Source organism: Somniosus microcephalus, chromosome 5, assembly GCF_052327205.1.
Source record: "Somniosus microcephalus isolate GS21.2 chromosome 5, FLI_Smic_1.0, whole genome shotgun sequence".
NCBI classification, from domain to species: domain Eukaryota; kingdom Metazoa; phylum Chordata; class Chondrichthyes; order Squaliformes; family Somniosidae; genus Somniosus; species Somniosus microcephalus.
The window spans coordinates 10,586,714-10,611,987 of record NC_140991.1 but is presented as its reverse complement, the minus strand read 5'-3'; the positions used below and the strand labels follow the sequence as shown (position 1 = coordinate 10,611,987).

The following is a 25,274-nucleotide window of genomic DNA, read 5'->3' as shown; positions in this document are numbered from 1 at the left end:
GTGATTATTTTTGGTGGGGCCCCAGGGGAGACCTTTTCCGACCTACAATGGTGCTTGGCAGTCGCATCGCCGGATGCTAACAGAGCAGTGAGGCAGGCAATACAAGTTCGTATTGGCCCCGATCCCAACAAAATGTACAATCTTTGCACGTCCATCGCAGTCTCCCAAAACAGCGTTACTGGGTGTGGCTGGGAAGCGATGCTGCGGTAATAATCAGGGTTGGATTTAACTGCAGCTGTTTGTTTTGACAAAAGCTGTGTTTTCCGAGGGCCAGGCGGGCTTTGCTCTCGATTGGCCGACCCTCTCTCCTGTCATTTCTGAGATCATCCGGAATTCAAGAGTCCGTGTCCCGGCCTCGAGCTGACTTCTCTACACTGTTTATCGTTGAATGTATCCCAGTGTTCTGGTCCTCTGGCATTTGTATAGTGCCTTAGGACATCAAGACAAGATTGAAGGTTAATTGGCAAAAGAGCAACAGGCAACATGAGAAAAAACCAAATTAAGAAGGCAAATGGTATGTTGGCCTTCGTAGCGAGAGGGTTTGAGTACAGGAACAAGGATGTCTTGCTGCAGTTGTACAGGGCCTTGGTGAGACCACACCTTGAGTATTGTGTGCAGTTTTGGTCGCTTTATCTGAGGAAGGATGTTCTTGCCATGGAGGGAGTTCAGCGAAGATTCACCAGGCTGATACCTGGGATGGCAGGAATGACGTATGAGGAGAGATTGGGTCGATTGGGCTTGTACTCGCTGGAGTTTAGAAGAATGAGAGGGGATCTCATTGAAACTTATAAAATTCTGACAGGACTGGACAGACTAGATGCAGGAAGGATGTTCCTGATGGCGGGGAGTCCAGAACCAGGGGTCACAGTCTAAGGATAAAGGGTAGACCATTTAGGACAGAAATGAGGAGGAATTTCTTCACCCAGAGAGTGGTGAACCTGTGGAATTCTCTACCACAGAAGGCAGTTGAGGCCAATTCATTAAATATATTCAAGAAGGAGTTAGATATATTTCTTAAGGCTAAAGGGATCAAGGGATATGGGGAGAAGGCAGGGACAGGGTACTGAATTTGGATGATCAGCTATGATCTCATTGAATGGAGGAGCAGGCTCGAGGGGCCGAATGGCCGACTCCTGCTCCTATCTTCTATGTTTCTGTTTCACACAGCGAGTTGTTGTGATCTGGAATGCGCTGCCTGAAAGGGCGGTGGAAGCAGATTCAATAGTAACTTTCAAAAGGGAATTGGATAGCTGTAGAATCATAGAAATTTACGGCACTGAAGGAGGCCATTCGGTCCTTCGAGTACTTGAAGGGGAGAAATGTGCAGGTCTCTGGGGAAAGGGCATGGGAATGGGAATAATTGGACAGCTCCTTCCAAGAGCCGGCACAGGCACGATGGGCCGAATTGCCACCTTCAGTGCGGTATGATTCTATGGAGGTTCCATGAGCACAGCCTGATGCTTTTCACACTAGCCTGAACGTGTCCCCTGTACAAGGACACCCGCAACAGGCCCATCCAAGAGTCTGTCCTGACCTTGTAACGCGCAGAGTCACCAGAATGATCCTGGGGCTGAAAGTGTTAAATCAGGAGGACAGCTTGCCGAGAATCTCTCTCTTTCTGCGCCGGGGCTTTTCACTCCTATTTTGCCCCCTTTTTTTGTTGTTGCAGGAGCTGGCAAGTACAGGGCACTGCTACAGAACATTCAGCCACGCATTGTGATCATCGAAGAGGCGGCCGAGGTACTGGAGGCCCACGTGTTGACCACACTGACTCCCTCCTGCCAACACCTGATCATGATTGGCGATCACAAGCAGGTAAAGGTGGCCCACACTGGGAAGGATCGGGAGCAATGGGGCTTCTTGTCTCTCTCAGGCAACCGAGAGCAGGTCCGAGAGCTTTACACTAAAGTCTTCATCTGACGTACTGTAATGCGTAAAGAAAAAAATACCAAATTAACTTTTTGGGACAGGAAAGCGCCACAAGACTGTGGGTGGCGGGGGTCGATTGAAATTTTCAAGACTAAGATGAGTTTTGTTGGATATGGGGTAATAAGGGATCTGGAACAAAGGCGGGTAAATGGGGTTGAGGTACGGATCACCCATGTTCTAATTGAAAGACGGAACAGGCTCAAAGGGTTGAAAAGCCTCCCAAATAGTGGAACCCAAACTGAGCATCCGTGAGCAGGCTATTGGTGAGTAAGAAAGAGCCACAAGGTTGTTGATGCTGGGGGTCAGTTGAAATGATCAAGACTTGAGATGGATAGATTTTTGTTGGGTAAGGGTATCGAGGGATATGGGGCTAAAGCGGGTAAATGGAGTTAAGCTACAGATCAGCCATGATCTAATAGCAGGCTCAAGGGGCTGAAAGGCCTCCTCCTGCGTTCCTCAGGTTCAACAAGTATCATTGATCTCAATCCCACCTACTGTCTTCTCCACCTACAATCTTCTTAGAAGATTGAGAGGGGATCTCATCGAAACCTATAAAATTCTGTCAGGCCTGGACAGACTAGATGCAGGAAAGATGTTCCCGATGGCCGGGGAGTCCAGAACCAGGGGTCATAGTCTAAGGATAAGGGGTAAGCCATTTAGGACTGAGATGAGGAGGAATTTCTTCACCCAGAGAGTGGTGAACCTGTGGAATTCTCTACCACAGAGGGCGGTGGAGGCCAATTCATTAAATATATTCAAAAAGGAGTTAGATATATTTCTTAAGGCTAAAGGGATCAAGGGATATGGGGAGAAGGCAGGGACAGGGTACTGAATTTGGATGATCAGCCATGATCTCATTGAATGGCGGAGCAGGCTCGAGGGGCCGAATGGCCTACTCCTGCTCCTATCTTCTATGTCTATGTTTCTCGCCATGCCCTCCTCCTTCAGAAACACGCCTAGTTGAACAGATCATCTTTGAGGCCCAAGCTGCATTTATACAGCACCTTCCAACAGCAGATTAATTACCAGTGGAGTCCATACTAATGTAGACCATCCATGGCCTGTGGAAGGAGTGGAATTGAAGGGCTAAGTGACCTTCCATGGATCCATGCTTTCAGCATTACTCTGATCGCGTCCTGTACGAGGATATGTGCAACAAACTCACCACGGTTTGGACCTGACCCTGGGATAGTGGTTCTGGAAACCCCTGGAGGAGGTCCAAAGCACTCCTTATGGTCAAATGTCCAGTTTTGATTGTGCTGTTGTCGGGCTTTTTCCAGACCGGGATGGAGATTCATTTCAAAAACACGCTGGTGGTTTGTTACTGATAGGCAGAGGTCTGGAGGGGGCGGGGGACCAGATGACCTGTTCAGCTAGCCTTTGGCAAACCTACTTAACCACTAGGTTGGTAGACGCCTCACATTCCCGTCAGTTTTTTCATCGCTTTTCTCCCCACTCCTTTCCTGGCGGCACTACCTCTGGGTGCAGTAGGGTTCCACTGGTGCCATCAACCCTCCGCGGAGGCATCTCATCCAAGTGGCCATTCCTGCCGTGTGAACCGGTCAACTAGGCTGTGAAGTCTCAAAGCTTCAGTTCAGTTCTGTCCTCGGCCAACAGACACTTTACATAAGGAGACTCTGGATAGGGATCAGGAACAGGAAACATGGGCTTTTTAATAATGAATTGATACTCTGGACGTGGGCATCATAAGGCCGGGATTTATTGCCCGTCCCTGGTTGCCCTTGAGCAGATGGTGCTGGTGAGCCGCCTGCTTGAACCGCTGCACTTCTTTGTAGCGGCTTTGATACAACGGCTTGGGACTGGAGTTACATGTGGGCTAAACTGGGATAGAATACCGGGAGATACTGGGATAGAATACAGAGAGATACTGGGATAGAATACAGAGAGAGATACTGGGATATAATACAGAGAGAGATACTGGGATAGAATACCGGGAGATACTGGGATAGAATACAGAGAGAGATACTGGGATAGAATACAGAGAGAGATACTGGGATAGAATACAGAGAGAGATACTGGGATAGGACACAGAGAGATACTGGGATAGAATACAGAGAGAGATACTGGGATAGAATACAGAGAGAGATACTGGGATAGAATACAGAGAGAGATACTGGGATAGAATACAGAGAGAGATACTGGGATAGAATACAGAGAGAGATACTGGGATAGAATACAGAGAGATACTGGGATAGAATACAGAGAGATACTGGGATAGAATACAGAGAGAGATACTAGGATAGAATACAGAGAGATACTGGGATAGAATACAGAGAGATACTGGGATAGAATACAGAGAGATACTGGGATAGAATACAGAGAGAGATACTGGGATAGAATACAGAGAGAGATACTGGGATAGAATACAGAGAGATACTGGGATAGAATACAGAGAGAGATACTGGGATAGAATACAGAGAGATACTGGGATAGAATACAGAGAGAGATACTGGGATAGAATACAGAGAGAGATACTGGGATAGAATACAGAGAGAGATACTGGGATAGAATACAGAGAGATACTGGGATAGAATACAGGGAGATACTGGGATAGAATACAGAGAGATACTGGGATAGAATACAGAGAGATACTGGGATAGAATACAGGGAGATACTGGGATAGAATACAGAGAGAGATAGTGGGATAGAATACAGAGAGAGATACTGGGATAGAATACAGAGAGATACTGGGATAGAATACCGGGAGATACTGGGATAGAATACAGAGAGATACTGGGATAGAATACAGAGAGAGATACTGGGATAGAATACAGAGCGATACTGGGATAGAATACAGAGAGATACTGGGATAGAATACAGAGAGAGATACTGGGATAGAATACAGAGAGATACTGGGATAGCATACAGAGAGAGAGATACTGGGATAGAATACAGAGAGATACTGGGATAGAATACAGAGAGATACTGGGATAGAATATAGAGAGATAATGGGATAGAATACAGAGAGAGATACTGGGATAGAATACAGAGAGATACTGGGATAGAATAGAGAGAGAGATACTGGGATAGAATACCGGGAGATACTGGGATAGAATACAGAGAGAGATACTGGGATAGAATACAGAGAGAGATACTGGGATAGAATACAGAGAGAGATACTGGGATAGAATACAGAGAGAGATACTGGGATAGAATACAGAGAGATACTGGGATAGAATACTGAGCGATACTGGGATAGAATACAGAGAGAGATACTGGGATAGAATACAGAGAGAGATACTGGGATAGAATACAGAGAGATACTGGGATAGAATACAGAGAGAGATACAGGGATAGAATACAGAGAGATACTGGGATAGAATACAGAGCGAGATACTGGGAGAGAATACAGAGCGATACTGGGATAGAATACAGAGAGATACTGGGATAGAATACAGAGCGATACTGGGATAGAATACAGAGAGATACTGGGATAGAATACCGGGAGATACTGGGATAGAATACAGAGAGAGATACTGGGATAGAATACGGAGAGAGATACTGGGATAGAATACAGAGAGAGATACAGGGATAGAATACAGAGAGATACTGGGATAGAATAGAGAGAGAGATACTGGGATAGAATACAGGGAGATACTGGGATAGAATACAGAGAGAGATAGTGGGATAGAATACAGAGAGATACTGGGATAGAATACAGAGAGATACTGGGATAGAATACAGAGAGATACTGGGATAGAATACAGAGAGATACACTGGGATAGAATACAGAGAGAGATACTGGGATAGAATACAGAGAGAGATACTGGGATAGAATACAGAGAGATACTGGGATAGAATACAGAGAGATACTGGGATAGAATACAGAGAGATACTGGGATAGAATACAGAGAGATACTGGGATAGAATACAGAGAGATACTGGGATAGAATACAGAGAGATACTGGGATAGAATACAGAGAGAGATACTGGGATAGAATACAGAGAGAGATACTGGGATAGAATACAGAGAGATACTGGGATAGAATACAGAGAGATACTGGGATAGAATACAGAGAGATACTGGGATAGAATACAGAGAGATACTGGGATAGAATACAGAGAGAGATACTGGGATAGAATACAGAGAGAGATACTGGGATAGAATACAGAGCGATACTGGGATAGAATACAGAGAGAGATACTGGGATAGAATACCGGGAGATACTGGGATAGAATACAGAGAGAGATACTGGGATAGAATACAGAGAGAGATACTGGGATAGAATACAGAGAGAGATACTGTGATAGAATACAGAGAGATACTGGGATAGAATACAGAGCGATACTGGGATAGAATACAGAGAGATACTGGGATAGAATACAGAGAGAGATACTGGGATAGAATACAGAGAGATACTGGGATAGAATACAGAGAGATACTGGGATAGAATACAGAGAGATACTGGGATAGAATACAGAGAGAGATACTGGGATAGAATACAGAGAGAGATACTGGGATAGAATACAGAGAGATACTGGGATAGAATACAGAGAGATACTGGGATAGAATACAGAGAGATACTGGGATAGAATACAGAGAGAGATACTGGGATAGAATACAGAGAGAGATACTGGGATAGAATACAGAGAGATACTGGGATAGAATACAGAGAGATGCTGGGGTAGAATACAGAGAGATACTGGGATAGAATACAGAGAGATACTGGGATAGAATACAGAGAGAGATACTGGGATAGAATACAGAGAGAGATACTGGGATAGAATACAGAGAGATACTGGGATAGAATACAGAGAGAGATACTGGGATAGAATGCAGAGAGATACTGGGATAGAATACAGAGAGGTACTGGGATAGAATACAGAGAGATACTGGGATAGAATACAGAGAGAGATACTGGGATAGAATACAGATAGATACTGGGATAGAATACAGAGAGAGATACTGGGATAGAATACAGAGAGATACTGGGATAGAATACAGAGAGAGATACTGGGATAGAATACAGAGAGATACTGGGATAGAATACAGAGAGATACTGGGATAGAATACAGAGAGATACTGGGATAGAATACAGAGAGAGATACTGGGATAGAATACAGGGAGAGATACTGGGATAGAATACAGAGAGATACTGGGATAGAATACAGAGCGAGATACTGGGAGAGAATACAGAGCGATACTGGGATAGAATACAGAGAGATACTGGGATAGAATACAGAGCGATACTGGGATAGAATACAGAGAGATACTGGGATAGAATACCGGGAGATACTGGGATAGAATACAGAGAGAGATACTGGGATAGAATACGGAGAGAGATACTGGGATAGAATACAGAGAGAGATACAGGGATAGAATACAGAGAGATACTGGGATAGAATAGAGAGAGAGATACTGGGATAGAATACAGGGAGATACTGGGATAGAATACAGAGAGAGATAGTGGGATAGAATACAGAGAGATACTGGGATAGAATACAGAGAGATACTGGGATAGAATACAGAGAGATACTGGGATAGAATACAGAGAGATACACTGGGATAGAATACAGAGAGAGATACTGGGATAGAATACAGAGAGATACTGGGATAGAATACAGAGAGATACTGGGATAGAATACAGAGAGAGATACTGGGATAGAATACAGAGAGAGATACTGGGATAGAATACAGAGAGAGATACTGGGATAGAATACAGAGAGATACTGGGATAGAATACAGAGAGATACTGGGATAGAATACAGAGAGAGATACTGGGATAGAATACAGAGAGATACTGGGATAGAATACAGAGAGAGATACTGGGATAGAATACAGAGAGATACTGGGATAGAATACAGAGAGATACTGGGATAGAATACAGAGAGAGATACTGGGATAGAATACAGAGAGAGATACTGGGATAGAATACAGAGAGATACTGGGATAGAATACAGAGAGATACTGCGATAGAATACAGAGAGATACTGGGATAGAATACAGAGAGATACTGGGATAGAATACAGAGAGATACTGGGATAGAATACAGAGAGATACTGGGATAGAATACAGGGAGATACTGGGATAGAATACAGAGAGAGATACTGGGATAGAATACAGAGAGAGATACTGGGATAGAATACAGAGAGATACTGGGATAGAATACAGAGAGATACTGGGATAGAATACAGAGAGATACTGGGATAGAATACAGAGAGAGATACTGGGATAGAATACAGAGAGATACTGGGATAGAATACAGAGAGATACTGGGATAGAATACAGAGAGAGATACTGGGATAGAATACAGAGCGATACTGGGATAGAATACAGAGAGAGATACTGGGATAGAATACCGGGAGATACTGGGATAGAATACAGAGAGAGATACTGGGATAGAATACAGAGAGAGATACTGGGATAGAATACAGAGAGAGATACTGGGATAGAATACAAAGAGAGATACTGGGATAGAATACAGAGAGAGATACTGGGATAGAATACAGAGCGATACTGGGATAGAATACAGAGAGAGATACTGGGATAGAATACAGAGAGAGATACTGGGATAGAATACAGAGAGAGATACTGGGATAGAATACAGAGAGATACTGGGATAGAATACACAGAGAGATACTGGGATAGAATACAGAGAGAGATACTGGGATAGAATACAGAGAGAGATACAGGGATAGAATACAGAGAGAGATACAGGGATAGAATACAGAGAGATACTGGGATAGAATACAGAGAGAGATACTGGGATAGAATACAGAGAGATACTGGGATAGAATACAGAGAGAGATACTGGGATAGAATACAGAGAGAGATACTGGGATAGAATACAGAGAGAGATACTGGGATAGAATACAGAGAGATACTGGGATAGAATACAGAGAGAGATACTGGGATAGAATACAGAGAGATACTGGGATAGAATACAGAGAGATACTGGGATAGAATACAGAGAGATACTGGGATAGAATACAGAGAGAGATACTGGGATAGAATACAGAGTGAGATACTGGGATAGAATACAGAGAGATACTGGGATAGAATACAGAGAGATACTGGGGTAGAATACAGAGAGATACTGGGATAGAATACAGAGAGATACTGGGATAGAATACAGAGAGAGATACTGGGATAGAATACAGAGAGAGATACTGGGATAGAATACAGAGAGATACTGGGATAGAATACAGAGAGATACTGGGATAGAATACAGAGAGATACTGGGATAGAATACAGAGAGATACTGGGATAGAATACAGAGAGAGATACTGGGATAGAATACAGAGAGAGATACTGGGATAGAATACAGAGCGATACTGGGATAGAATACAGAGAGAGATACTGGGATAGAATACCGGGAGATACTGGGATAGAATACAGAGAGAGATACTGGGATAGAATACAGAGAGAGATACTGGGATAGAATACAGAGAGAGATACTGGGATAGAATACAGAGAGATACTGGGATAGAATACAGAGCGATACTGGGATAGAATACAGAGAGATACTGGGATAGAATACAGAGAGAGATACTGGGATAGAATACAGAGAGATACTGGGATAGAATACAGAGAGATACTGGGATAGAATACAGAGAGATACTGGGATAGAATACAGAGAGAGATACTGGGATAGAATACAGAGAGAGATACTGGGATAGAATACAGAGAGATACTGGGATAGAATACAGAGAGATACTGGGATAGAATACAGAGAGATACTGGGATAGAATACAGAGAGAGATACTGGGATAGAATACAGAGAGAGATACTGGGATAGAATACAGAGAGATACTGGGATAGAATACAGAGAGATGCTGGGGTAGAATACAGAGAGATACTGGGATAGAATACAGAGAGATACTGGGATAGAATACAGAGAGAGATACTGGGATAGAATACAGAGAGAGATACTGGGATAGAATACAGAGAGATACTGGGATAGAATACAGAGAGAGATACTGGGATAGAATGCAGAGAGATACTGGGATAGAATACAGAGAGGTACTGGGATAGAATACAGAGAGATACTGGGATAGAATACAGAGAGAGATACTGGGATAGAATACAGATAGATACTGGGATAGAATACAGAGAGAGATACTGGGATAGAATACAGAGAGATACTGGGATAGAATACAGAGAGATACTGGGATAGAATACCGGGAGATACTGGGATAGAATACAGAGAGAGATACTGGGATAGAATACAGAGAGATACTGGGATAGAATACAGAGAGATACTGGGATAGAATACAGAGAGATACTGGGATAGAATACAGAGAGAGATACTGGGATAGAATACAGGGAGATACTGGGATAGAATACAGAGAGAGATACTGGGATAGAATACAGAGAGAGATACTGGGATAGAATACAGAGAGATACTGGGATAGAATACAGAGCGAGATACTGGGAGAGAATACAGAGCGATACTGGGATAGAATACAGAGAGATACTGGGATAGAATACAGAGCGATACTGGGATAGAATACAGAGAGATACTGGGATAGAATACCGGGAGATACTGGGATAGAATACAGAGAGAGATACTGGGATAGAATACAGAGAGAGATACTGGGATAGAATACAGAGAGAATACTGGGATAGAATACCGGGAGATACTGGGATAGAATACAGAGAGAGATACTGGGATAGAATACAGAGAGAGATACTGGGATAGAATACAGAGAGATACTGGGATAGAATACAGAGAGATACTGGGATAGAATACAGAGAGAGATACTGGGATAGAATACAGAGAGAGATACTGGGATAGAATACAGAGAGAGATACTGGGATAGAATACAGAGAGATACTGGGATAGAATACAGAGAGATACTGGGATAGAATACAGAGAGATACTGGGATAGAATACAGAGAGATACTGGGATAGAATACAGAGAGATACTGGGATAGAATACAGAGAGAGATACTGGGATAGAATACAGAGAGAGATACTGGGATAGAATACAGAGCGATACTGGGATAGAATACAGAGAGAGATACTGGGATAGAATACCGGGAGATACTGGGATAGAATACAGAGAGAGATACTGGGATAGAATACAGAGAGAGATACTGGGATAGAATACAGAGAGAGATACTGGGATAGAATACAGAGAGATACTGGGATAGAATACAGAGCGATACTGGGATAGAATACAGAGAGATACTGGGATAGAAAACAGAGAGAGATACTGGGATAGAATACAGAGAGATACTGGGATAGAATACAGAGAGATACTGGGATAGAATACAGAGAGATACTGGGATAGAATACAGAGAGAGATACTGGGATAGAATACAGAGAGATACTGGGATAGAATACAGAGAGAGTTACTGGGATAGAATACAGAGAGATACTGGGATAGAATACAGAGAGATACTGGGATAGAATACAGAGAGATACTGGGATAGAATACAGAGAGATACTGGGATAGAATACAGAGAGAGATACTGGGATAGAATACAGAGAGAGATACTGGGATAGAATACAGAGAGAGATACTGGGATAGAATACAGAGAGAGATACTGGGATAGAATACAGAGAGATACTGGGATAGAATACAGAGAGATACTGGGATAGAATACAGAGAGAGATACTGGGATAGAATACAGAGAGATACTGGGATAGAATACAGAGAGATACTGGGATAGAATACAGAGAGAGTTACTGGGATAGAATACAGAGAGATACTGGGATAGAATACAGAGAGATACTGGGATAGAATACAGAGAGATACTGGGATAGAATACAGAGAGATACTGGGATAGAATACAGAGAGAGATACTGGGATAGAATACAGAGAGATACTGGGATAGAATACAGAGAGAGATACTGGGATAGAATACAGAGAGAGATGCTGGGATAGAATACAGAGAGATACTGGGATAGAATACAGAGAGATACTGGGATAGAATACAGAGAGAGATACTGGGATAGAATACAGAGAGATACTGGGATAGAATACAGAGAGATACTGGGATAGAATACAGAGAGATACTGGGATAGAATACAGAGAGATACTGGGATAGAATACAGAGAGATACTGGGATAGAATACAGAGAGATACTGGGATAGAATACAGAGAGATACTGGGATAGAATACAGAGAGATACTGGGATAGAATACAGAGCGATACTGGGATAGAATACAGAGAGATACTGGGATAGAATACAGAGAGAGATACTGGGATAGAATACAGAGAGAGATACTGGGATAGAATACAGAGAGATACTGGGATAGAATACAGAGACAGATACTGGGATAGAATACAGAGAGATACTGGGATAGAATACAGAGAGATACTGGGATAGAATACAGAGAGAGATACTGGGATAGAATACAGAGAGATACTGGGATAGAATACAGAGAGATACTGGGATAGAATACAGAGAGATACTGGGATAGAATACAGAGAGAGATACTGGGATAGAATACAGAGAGAGATACTGGGATAGAATACAGAGAGATACTGGGATAGAATACAGAGAGATACTGGGATAGAATACAGAGAGAGATACTGGGATAGAATACAGAGAGATACTGGGATAGAATACAGAGAGATACTGGGATAGAATACAGAGAGATACTGGGATAGAATACAGAGAGAGAGATACTGGGATAGAATACAGAGAGAGACACTGGGATAGAATACAGAGAGAGATACTGGGATAGAATACAGAGAGATACTGGGATAGAATACAGAGAGATACTGGGATAGAATACAGAGAGAGATACTGGGATAGAATACAGAGAGATACTGGGATAGAATACAGAGAGATACTGGGATAGAATACAGAGAGATACTGGGATAGAATACAGAGAGAGAGATACTGGGATAGAATACAGAGAGAGATACTGGGATAGAATACAGAGAGAGATACTGGGATAGAATACAGAGAGATACTGGGATAGAATACAGAGAGATACTGGGATAGAATACAGAGAGAGATACTGGGATAGAATACAGAGAGATACTGGGATAGAATACAGAGAGATACTGGGATAGAATACAGAGAGATACTGGGATAGAATACAGAGAGAGAGATACTGGGATAGAATACAGAGAGAGATACTGGGATAGAATACAGAGAGAGATACTGGGATAGAATACAGAGAGATACTGGGATAGAATACAGAGAGATACTGGGATATAATACAGAGAGAGATACTGGGATAGAATACAGAGAGAGATAATGGGATAGAATACAGAGAGATACTGGGATAGAATACAGAGAGAGATACTGGGATAGAATACAGAGAGATACTGGGATAGAATACAGAGAGAGATACTGGGATAGAATACAGAGAGATACTGGGGTAGAATACAGAGAGATACTGGGATAGAATACAGAGAGAGATACTGGGATAGAATACAGAGAGATACTGGGATAGAATACAGAGAGATACTGGGATAGAATACAGAGAGATACTGGGATAGAATACAGAGAGAGATACTGGGATAGAATACAGAGAGATACTGGGATAGAATACAGAGAGAGATACTGGGATAGAATACAGAGAGATACTGGGATAGAATACAGAGAGATACTGGGATAGAATACAGAGAGAGATACTGGGATAGAATACAGAGAGATACTGGGATAGAATACAGAGAGATACTGGGATAGAATACAGAGAGATACTGGGATAGAATACAGAGAGAGATACTGGGATAGAATACAGAGAGATACTGGGATAGAATACAGAGAGAGATACTGGGATAGAATACAGAGAGAGATACTGGGATAGAATACAGAGAGAGATACTGGGATAGAATACAGAGAGAGATACTGGGATAGAATACAGAGAGAGATACTGGGATAGAATAGAGAGAGAGATACTGGGATAGAATACAGAGAGATACTGGGATAGAATACAGAGAGATACTGGGATAGAATACAGAGAGAGATACTGGGATAGAATACAGAGATACTGGGATAGAATACAGAGAGAGATACTGGGATAGAATACAGAGAGAGATACTGGGATAGAATACAGAGAGATACTGGGATAGAATACAGAGAGAGATACTGGGATAGAATACAGAGAGAGATACTGGGATAGAATACAGAGAGTGATACTGGGATAGAATACAGAGAGAGATACTGGGATAGAATACAGAGAGTTACTGGGATAGAATACAGAGAGATACTGGGATAGAATACAGAGAGATACTGGGATAGAATACAGAGAGACACTGGGATAGAATACACAGAGATACTGGGATAGAATACAGAGAGATACTGGGATAGAATACAGAGAGAGATACTGGGATAGAATACAGAGAGAGATACTGGGATAGAATACAGAGAGATACTGGGATAGAATACAGAGAGATACTGGGATAGAATACAGAGAGAGATACTGGGATAGAATACAGAGAGATACTGGGATAGAATACAGAGAGATACTGGGATAGAATACAGAGAGAGATACTGGGATAGAATACAGAGAGATACTGGGATAGAATACAGAGAGAGATACTGGGATAGAATACAGAGAGATACTGGGATAGAATACAGAGAGAGATACTGGGATAGAATACAGAGAGATACTGGGATAGAATACAGAGAGATACTGGGATAGAATACAGAGAGAGATACTGGGATAGAATACAGAGAGATACTGGGATAGAATACAGAGAGAGATACTGGGATAGAATACAGAGAGATACTGGGATAGAATACAGAGAGATACTGGGATAGAATACAGAGAGAGATACTGGGATAGAATACAGAGAGAGATACTGGGATAGAATACAGAGAGATACTGGGATAGAATACAGAGAGAGATACTGGGATAGAATACAGAGAGATAGTGGGATAGAATACAGAGAGAGATACTGGGATAGAATACAGAGAGATACTGGGATAGAATACAGAGAGATACTGGGATAGAATACAGAGAGAGATACTGGGATAGAATACAGAGAGATACTGGGATAGAATACAGAGAGATACTGGGATAGAATACAGAGAGATACTGGGATAGAATACAGAGAGATACTGGGATAGAATACAGAGAGATACTGGGATAGAATACAGAGAGATACTGGGATAGAATACAGAGAGAGATACTGGGATAGAATACAGAGAGAGATACTGGGATAGAATACAGAGAGAGATACTGGGATAGAATACAGAGAGATACTGGGATAGAATACAGAGAGAGATACTGGGATAGTATACAGAGAGAGATACTGGGATAGAATACAGAGAGAGATACTGGGATAGAATACAGAGAGAGATACTGGGATAGAATACAGAGAGATACTGGGATAGAATACAGAGAGATACTGGGATAGAATACAGAGAGAGATACTGGGATAGAATACAGAGAGATACTGGGATAGAATACAGAGAGAGATACTGGGATAGAATACAGAGAGATACTGGGATAGAATACAGAGAGATACTGGGATAGAATACAGAGAGAGATACTGGGATAGAATACAGAGAGATACTGGGATAGAATGCAGAGAGAGATACTGGGATAGAATACAGAGAGAGATACAGGGATAGAATACAGAGAGAGATACTGGGATAGAATACAGAGAGATACTGGGATAGAATACAGAGAGAGATACTGGTGCTCAGGAAGGGAGGAAAAAGAGTGGGAGAGCAATAGTGGTAGGGGATTCTATCGTAAGGGGAACAGATAGGCGTTTCTGTGGCCGCAAACGTGACTCCAGGATGGTTTGTTGCCTCCCTGGGGCCAGGGTCAGGGATGTCACTGAGCGGCTGCAGGGCATTCTTAAGGGGGAGGGTGAGTAGGCAGAGGTCGTGGTCCACATTGGGACCAACGACATAGGAAGGAAGGGAGATGAGGTCCTGCATCAAGAATTTAGGGAGCTAGGTAACAGATTAAAGAGCAGGACCTCAAAGGTTGTAATCTCTGGATTACTCCCAGTGCCACGTGCTAGTGAGTATAGGAATGGGAGGATAGAGCAGATGAATGCGTGGCTAAGGAGTTGGCGTAGGGGGGAGGGTTTTACTTTCCTGGATCACTGGGCCTGCTTCTGGGAAAGGTGGGACTTGTACAAGTCGGATGGGTTGCACCTGAACCAGAGCGGGACAAATATCCTTGCGGGGAGGTTTGCTAGCACTGTTGGGGGGGGGTTTAAACTAACTTGGCAGGGTGATGGGATACAGAGGGGAGCTGAAATAGTGGGTGATGTGCTACCAATTATAGAGAAAAAAACAAGTCAGCTTGGTAGACAGGGCAAACATATAAGGGCAAGGCTGGATGGCATCTATTTTAATGCAAGGAGTCTTGCAAATAAGGTGGATGAACTGAAGGTGTTGATAAACACATGGGAGTATGATATTGTTGCTATCACGGAGACATGGTTGAGGGAGGGGCAAGACTGGCAGCTCAATATTCCGGGGTACAGAATCTTCAGACGAGACAGAGGGGGAGGTATAAGAGGAGGGGGTGTCGCAATATTATTTAAGGAGTCAATTACTGCAGTAAGGAGGGATGATATATTAGCAGGTTCCTCTAATGAGGCCATATGGGTGGAGCTTAAAAACAAAAAGGGGGCAAGCACTTTGCTGGGAGTGTACTATAGGCCTCCAAACAGTCAGGGGGAGATAGAGGAACAGATATGTAGGCAAATCTCAGAGAAATGTGCAAATAATAGGGTAATAATAATGGGGGATTTCAACTTCCCCAATATTAACTGGGATAGTCAAAGTGTGAAAGGCTCAGAGGGTGTAGAATTCTTAAAGTGCATCCAGGAGAGCTTTTTGAGCCAGCATGTAGAAAGTCCTACAAGAGAGGGGGCGGTACTGGACCTAATTCTAGGGAATGTGGCTGGCCAAGTGATAAAAGTGCTAGTAGGTGAGCACTTTGGTGACAGTGACCATAATTTGGTAAGATTTAAGGTGGTCATGGAAAAGGACATGGATGGGCCGGAAATAAAGGTTCTAAATTGGGGGAAGGCCGATTTTAATAGGATAAGGCAGGATCTGGCCAAAATGGACTGGGATCAGCTACTTGTAGGAAAATCCGCATCGGAGCAATGGGAGGCTTTCAGAAGGGAGATTGAGATCATACAATGGCAACATGTTCCCGTAAAGGTCAAGGGTGGTTCCAAAAACCACAGGGAACCTTGGATGTCAGGGGATATACGAGAATGGATTAGGAAAAAAAGGAGGGCTTTTGGCAGATACAAAAGGTTAAAGACGGAGGAAGCCCTAGAGGAGTACAAAAAGTGCAGGGGGATACTTAAAAAAGAAATTAGGAGATCAAGGAGGGGCCATGAAATAACACTGGCGAGCAAAATAAAGGAAAATCCTAAGATGTTTTATAAGTATATTAAGGGTAAGAGGATAACTAGGGAAAAAATAGGGCCCATTAGGGACAAAAGTGGCAATCTGCGTGTGGAGCCGGAAGATGTAGGAGGGGTTCTAAATGAATTTTTTGCATCTGTTTTCACTATGGAGAAGGACGATGTAGACATAGAAATAGGGCGGGGGGACTGTGATATGCTCGAACATATTAACATTGAGAGGGAGGAGGTATTGGCGGTTTTAGCTGGCCTAAAAATGGATAAATCCCCAGGCCCGGATGAAATGTATCCCAGGTGTGGTGTATGTGCCTTTAAGAGCCCCAGGTGTGCGTAATGCCGGTAATTGCCACTTAGAGTCATAGAGTCATAGAGTTTTACAGCACAGAAAGAGGCCCTTCGGCCCATCGTGTCTGCGCTGCCCATCCCTCCCTGTCCAGTCTAATCCCATTTTCCAGCATTTGGTCCATAGCCTTGTATGCAATGGCATTTCAAGTGCTCATCCAAATGCTTCTTGAATGTTGTGAGGGTTCCTGCCTCTACCACCCTTTCAGGCAGTGAGTTCCAGCTTCCAACCACCCTCTGGGTGAAAAAGTTCCTCCTCAAATCCCCCCTAAATCTCCTGCCCCTTACCCTGAATCTGTGCCCCCTTGTTATTGACCCCCCTACTAAGGGGAAAAGTTCCTCTTTATCTACCCTATCTATGCCCCTCATCATTTTGTACACCTCAATCAGGTCCCCCCTCAGCCTTCTTTGCTCCAAGGAAAACAGCCCCAGCCTGTCCAGTCTCTCTTCATAGCTGAGGCGCTCCATCCCAGGTAACATCCTGGTGAATCTTCTCTGCACCCTCTCCAAAGCCTCTCCAAGGCTATATAAGCCTGTGTATTGTGTATATCCTTTAGAAACCCCCCCCCCAGACTTGCTTAGTAAATACCTATGAACCAACTCCTGTCTTCAGTGTCTTTATCTACACACGGACACTACACCAGGCTGCTGTGTGAGGCAAAGGAAGAGATTGCGGTGGCTCTAACACATATATTCAGGACCTCTCTGGCCACAGGGGATGTGCCAGAGGACTGGAGAACCGCTAATGTAGTACCATTATTCAAGAAGGGAAGTAGGGAAAAACCGGGGAACTACAGGCCAGTGAGCCTAACATCAGTGGTAGGAAAATTATTGGAAAAAATTCTGAGGGACAAAATTTGTCTCCACTTGGAGAGGCAAGGATTAATCAGGGATAGTCAACATGGCTTTGTCAAGGGAAGATCATGTCTGACTAATTTGATTGAATTTTTTGAGGGGGTGACTAGGTGTGTGGATGAGGGTAACGCAGTGGATGTGGTATACATGGATTTCAGTAAGGCCTTCGATAAAGTCCCGCACAGGAGACTGGTCAAGAAGGTAAGAGCCCATGGAATCCAGGGTGCCTTGGCACATTGGATACAAAACTGGCTTAGTGGCAGAAGGCAGAGGGTGATGGTCGAAGTTTGTTTTTGTGACTGGAAGCCTGTGGCCAGTGGGGTACCACAGGGATCGGTGCTGGGTCCCTTGCTGTTTGTGGCCTACATTAATGACTTGGATATGAATGTAAAGGGTATGATCAGTAAGTTCGCGGATGATACAAAAATTGGTAGGGTGGTAAATAGCGAGGAGGGTAGCCTCAGTCTGCAGGACGATATAGATGGGTTGGTCAGATGGGCGGAACAGTGGCAAATGGAATTTAACCCGGAAAAGTGCGAGGTGATGCACTTTGGGGGGACTAACAAGGCAAGGGAATACACAATGAATGGTAAGACCCTAGGCAAGACGGAGGGTCAGAGGGATCTGGGTATGCAAGTACACAGATCCCTGAAGGCGGCAGAACAGGTGGATAAGGTGGTAAAAAAGGCATATGGGATACTTGCCTTCATTAGCCGAGGCATTGACTCTATATGGCACGAAGGGCTCTATTATAAACTTCTTCAGTGTGGAATAGGGGGCAAAGTCTATGACCTTATTAAATCAATGTATCTGAAAAACAAATGCGGGGTCAAAATTGGAGACAAACGCACCGATTTCTTCACCCAGAGAAGAGGCGTCCGGCAGGGCTGCAATTTGAGCCCGACCCTGTTCAACATATACATAAATGAATTAGCAGACATGCTGGAGCAAAGCGAGTCACCAGGTCTCCGTCTCCTGGATGGAGAAGTGAAGTCCCTGTTCTATGCGGACGACCTGGTTCTGCTGTCTCCCACAGAACAGGGATTACAGCAACAACTAGACCTACTCGACAAATACTGCCAAAATTGGGCTCTAACAGTAAATCTAAAGAAAACCAACATCATGATTTTTCAGAAAAGACCCAGATGTCAGGAAAACAAATACCAGTTTACCCTCAGTGATACCACTATAGGACACACTATGAGCTACACCTACCTTGGTCTAACTATTACAGCATCAGGGAGCTTCAGCATAGCAGTGAATGCACTAAAAGAAAAAGCCCGAAGAGCCCTATATGCAATAAAAAGAAAATTCTACAACATCCAAATCCCAATCAAAATCTGGCTCAAAATTTTTGACAGCATAATCCTGCCCATTGCACTGTACGGTAGTGAAGTATGGGGCCCGCTAAATCACCAAAGCTACACTAAATGGGAAAAACACACAATAGAAGCCCTACATGCAGAATTCTGCCGAAGCATCCTTCGCACCCAAAGAAAAACGCCAACAAATGCATGCAGAGCTGAACTAGGCAGATACCCACTGATAATAAACATCCAAAAACGAGCACTAAACTTCCTAAATCACCTCAAATCTAGCTCCCCAGACACCCTTCATTTCAAAGCCTTTCAGACCCAAGAGCTAAACCCAGAAAAGAGTCCCCTGAGTCAGCTGCTACTGAAACTAAGTACTCAGCCGGACCCTGACCAGCCCCAGACCAACACAGCCGTCCAAACACCAATCCGAGTGAACCAAATCATTAAAAAATGCAAAGAAACCTACCTGGAACATTGGAACAAAATAACCGAAAGCCAAAGCAGATTAGAATGTTACCGGGCCCTAAAAAGAGAATATAAACTGGCAGACTACCTCACGACCATCAGAGACACAAAACAGAGACAGACCCTCACCAGGTACAGACTAAGCGACCACCAACTGGAAATTGAAAAAGGCAGATACAAGAAATCCTGGCAGCCTAGAGAGAATAGAATATGCGATCAATGTCTGGCTGGCGAGGTTGAAACAGAAATGCATTTCCTCCTAAAATGCGAAAAATTCAACACATCAAGAAACATATTATTCAACAAGCTAAGCCAAACAACCCCAGATTTCAAGGAATTGGATGATCTGTCAAAATTGAGATTAGTCCTAGGAGAAGGAAACAGACCATACCTTGGGGCTAAATATGTAACAACATGTCACAACCTGAGGACTGTTTAAAAGTAAGACTGTTTAAAATTAATATTGAACGTACCAAATGAAGTAGAAAGACTGTTTAAAATTAATATTGTTTAAAAGTAATATTGTATGTACCCAACAAATGTCAAATCGATTGACACCTACAGAATGTTGGAAAACTGTACCTTTTTGCTATGTAAGCTTTGGCAATATGGTTCTCTGTAAACTTTCATGCCAATAAAGCATTTGAACTGAACTGAACTGAACTGAATATAAGAGCAAGGAGGTTATGATGGAGCTGTATAAAACACTGGTTAGGCCACAGCTGGAATACTGTGTGCAGTTCTGGTCGCCACACTACAGGAAGGATGTGATCGCGTTGGAGAGGGTGCAGAGGAGGTTCACCAGGATGTTACCAGGGCTGGAGCGCTTCAGCTATGAAGAGAGACTGGGCAGATTGGGTTTGTTTTCCTTGGAGCAGAGGAGGCTGAGGGGGGACATGATTGAGGTGTACAAAATTATGAGGGGCATAGATAGGATGGATGCTGAGGAGCTTTTTCCCTTAGTAGAGGGGTCAATAACTAGGGGGCATAGATTCAAGGTAAAGGGCGGGAGGTTTAGAGGGGATTTGAGAAAGAACTTTTTCACCCAGAGGGTGGTTGGAGTCTGGAACTCACTGCTTGAAAGGGTTGTGGAGGCAGGAACCCTCACAACATTTAAGAAGCATTTGGATGAGCACTTGAAATGCCACAGCGTACAAAGCTACGGACCAAATGCTGGAATATGGGATTAGATTAGACAGGGCTTGATGGCCGGCGCGGACACGATGGGCCAAAGGGCCTCTATCCGTGCTGTATGACTCTATGACTCTATGACTATGAGAATACAGAGAGAGATACTGGGATAGAATACAGAGAGAGATACTGGGATAGAATACAGAGAGAGATACTGGGATAGAATACAGAGAGATACTGGGATGGAATACAGAGAGATACTGGGATAGAATACAGAGAGATTCTGGGATAGAATACAGAGAGATACTGGGATAGAATACACAGAGAGATACTGGGATAGAATACAGAGAGATACTGGGATAGAATACAGAGAGAGATACTGGGATAGAATACAGAGAGAGATACTGGGATAGAATACAGAGAGAGATACTGGGATAGAATACAGAGAGAGATACTGGGATAGAATACAGAGAGAGATACTGGGATAGAATACAGAGAGAGATACTGGGATAGAATACAGAGAGAGATACTGGGATAGAATACAGAGAGATACTGGGATAGAATACAGAGAGAGATACTGGGATAGAATACAGAGAGATACTGGGATAGAATACAGAGAGATACTGGGATAGAATACAGAGAGATACTGGGATAGAATACAGAGAGATACTGGGATAGAATACAGAGAGAGAGATACTGGGATAGAATACAGAGAGAGATACTGGGATAGAATACAGAGAGAGATACTGGGATAGAATACAGAGAGATACTGGGATAGAATACAGAGAGATACTGGGATAGAATACAGAGAGATACTGGGATAGAATACAGAGAGAGATACTGGGATAGAATACAGAGAGATACTGGGATAGAATACAGAGAGATACTGGGATAGAATACAGAGAGATACTGGGATAGAATACAGAGAGATACTGGGATAGAATACAGAGAGATACTGGGATAGAATACAGAGAGAGATACTGGGATAGAATACAGAGAGATACTGGGATAGAATACAGAGAGATACTGGGATAGAATACAGAGAGAGATACTGGGATAGAATACAGAGAGATACTGGGATAGAATACAGAGAGATACTGGGATAGAATACGGAGAGAGATACTGGGATAGAATACAGAGAGATACTGGGATAGAATACAGAGAGAGATACTGGGATAGAATACAGAGAGATACTGGGATAGAATACAGAGAGATACTGGGATAGAATACAGAGAGATACTGGGATAGAATACAGAGAGAGATACTGGGATAGAATACAGAGAGATACTGGGATAGAATACAGAGAGATACTGGGATAGAATACAGAGAGATACTGGGATAGAATACAGAGAGAGATACTGGGATAGAATACAGAGAGAGACAGATGGAAATCCGGTGTAATCCTGTGCATGGACTGAGCTCGCTCTGTATCTCTCATGTTGTTTTCTTGTTTCCTGCAGCTGAGGCCGAAGACGGCAGATTATAAGATGGGGGCCAAGTATCACCTGGATGTGTCTCTGTTTGAGCGGATGGTTTCAAATAAGATCCCGTTTGTGCAGCTCACTCATCAGGTAGGCGGGTGGAGACTTGGGGAGAGCGAGCCTGGGGGTGGGCGGAGACCGGGAGGGGGACGGAGACTGAGGGGGGACGGAGACAGAGACTGAGGGGGGGCGGAGACGGAGTGGGCGGAGACTGAGGGGGGCGGAGACTGGGAGTGGGCGGAGTCTGGGAATGGGCGGAGACTGAGGGGGGGCGGAGACTGGGAGGGGCGGAGACTGAGGGGGCAGAGACTGGGAGGGGCGGAGACTGAGGGGGCGGAGACTGGGAGTGGGCGGAGACTGAGAGGGGCGGAGACTGGGAGGGGCGGAGACTGAGGGGGCGGAGACTGGGAGTGGGCGGAGACTGAGAGGGGCGGAGACTGAGGGGGCGGAGACGGAGTGGGCGGAGACTGAGAGGGGCAGAGACTGAGGGGGCGGAGACGGAGTGGGCGGAGACTGGGAGGGGCGGAGACTGGGGGGGGCGGAGACTGAGGAGGGGCGGAGACTGAGGGGGTCGGAGACTGGGAGTGGGCGGAGACTGAGGGGGGGGCGGAGACTGGGAGTGGGCAGAGACTGAGGGGGGCGGAGACCTGGATGGAGACGGAGACTCCCAGGGTATCTGTCGGATCTAGCATGGTTGCAGACGGGAAAGGTTCTTCGAATCATAGACAGTTACAGCACGGAAGGAGGCCATTTTGGCCCATTGTGTTCTCGGGGAATCAGTGGGTGAGGCAATGGCCTTGCCCTTCCACTTCCAGGACCGGGGTCAACTCCAGCGGTGGGATGAGAGTCCCTTACTGTTTCTGCCAAAGTTACAGCCGCAGAAATTTAACCCATATAATCCAGGCTGACTCTCCCGGTGCCAGTACTGAGGGAGCGCTCTACTGTCGGAGGGGCAGTACTGAGGGAGAGCTGCACTGTCGGAGGGTCAGTACTGAGGGAGCCCTACACTGTCGGAGGGGCAGTACTGAGGGAGCCCTGCACTGTCGGAGGGTCAGTACTGAGGGAGCGCCGCACTGTCGGAGGGTCAGTACTGAGGGAGCGCTGCACTGTCGGAGGGGCAGTACTGAGGGAGTGCTGCACTGTCGGAGGGGCAGTTCCGAGGGAGTGCTGCACTGTCGGAGGGGCAGTACTGAGGGAGCGCCGCACTGTCGGAGGGTCAGTACTGAGGGAGTGCTGCACTGTCGGAGGGGCAGTACTGAGGGAGCGCTGCACTGTCGGAGGGGCAGTACTGAGGTGCCGTATTTCGGATAAGACGTTAAACTGAGGCCCCATCAGCCGTCTCAGATGGATGTAAAATATCCCACGGACCCTATTTCGAAGAAGAGCAGGGGGAGTTCTCACCGGTGTCCTGGCCAATATTTATCCCTCAACTAACATCACAAAAAAACAGATGATCTGGTTATTATCTCATTCCTGTTTTTGGGATCTCGCTGTGCGCAAATTGGCTGCGGTGTTTCCCACATTACAACAGTGACTACACCTCAAAAGTACTTCATTGGCTGTAAAGCCTATGGCAGGGGCACAAGTCAGGCGGTCTGTTCTTCCCCGGATAGTGTCGAGCTCTTCATCTCCGTCCTGGTGCCGGTTGGAATGTTGACTGGAAAACCTCGTAAATGAGCGGTTAGAACATGCACTCATTTCTCTTCATTTCCTCCCAGCACCGAATGAGACCTGAAATCTCCCAGCTGATGGTCCCAATGTTCTACTCCAACCTTAAAGATCACAGATCGGTGTCACTGTACGAAGATATCAAGGTAAGAATCGCGACCACACCTGGGCATCGCTACACAAAGCACTGTTTTCATTCAGTATCGAATCGCACAGCACAGCAGGAGGCCATTCGGCCCAGCGTGCCTGTGCCGGCTCTGTGAAGGAGCTCTCCAATCAGTCCCACTCCCCCTGCTCTTTCCCCACAGCCCTGTGAATGTTTCCTTTTCAAGTATTTATCCAATTCCCTTTTAAAAGTAAGCCGAGGCCCCGTCTGCTCTCTCGGGTGGACGTAAAAGATCCCATGGCACTATTGGAAGAGCAGGGGAGTTCTCCCCGGTGTCCTGGGGCTAATGTTTATCCTTCAACCAACATCACTAAAACAGATTGTCTGGTCATTTTCACACTGCTGTGTGTGAGAGCTTGCTGTGCGCAAATTGGCTGCCACGTTTCCTACATTACAACAGTGACTACACTTCAAAAGTACATCATTGGCTGTAAAACGCTTTGGGACGTCCTGAGGTGGTGAAAGGCGCTGGAGAAATGAGAGTCTTCTTTCTTAATCCAACTACCTTATCCCAGGCCCTTCAGATGGTGTCTGTGCTCCGCTCACCCTTCCCTCACTCCCTCCCCCTTCCCTCCCTCCCCCCCCCTCACTCCCTCCCTCCCTCCCTCCCTAAATCCCTCCCTCCATCCCTCCCTCCCT

The 25,274-nt window shown here is 44.6% G+C and overlaps 1 protein-coding gene across 1 annotated transcript in view; it reads left to right on the top strand.

Annotated features, from left to right (window-relative positions):
- Positions 1-24,732, top strand: part of LOC147116878 (NFX1-type zinc finger-containing protein 1-like) — an 80,798-nt gene extending 56,066 nt beyond the window's left edge. The window contains exons 12-14 of the mRNA XM_085987184.1: positions 1,670-1,815; positions 22,781-22,891; positions 24,520-24,732. Coding sequence (XP_085843310.1) covers positions 1,670-1,815; positions 22,781-22,891; positions 24,520-24,732 — 470 coding nt within the window. The remainder of the gene's footprint in view (positions 1-1,669; positions 1,816-22,780; positions 22,892-24,519) is intronic.
- The last annotated feature ends 542 nt before the right edge of the window (positions 24,733-25,274 follow it).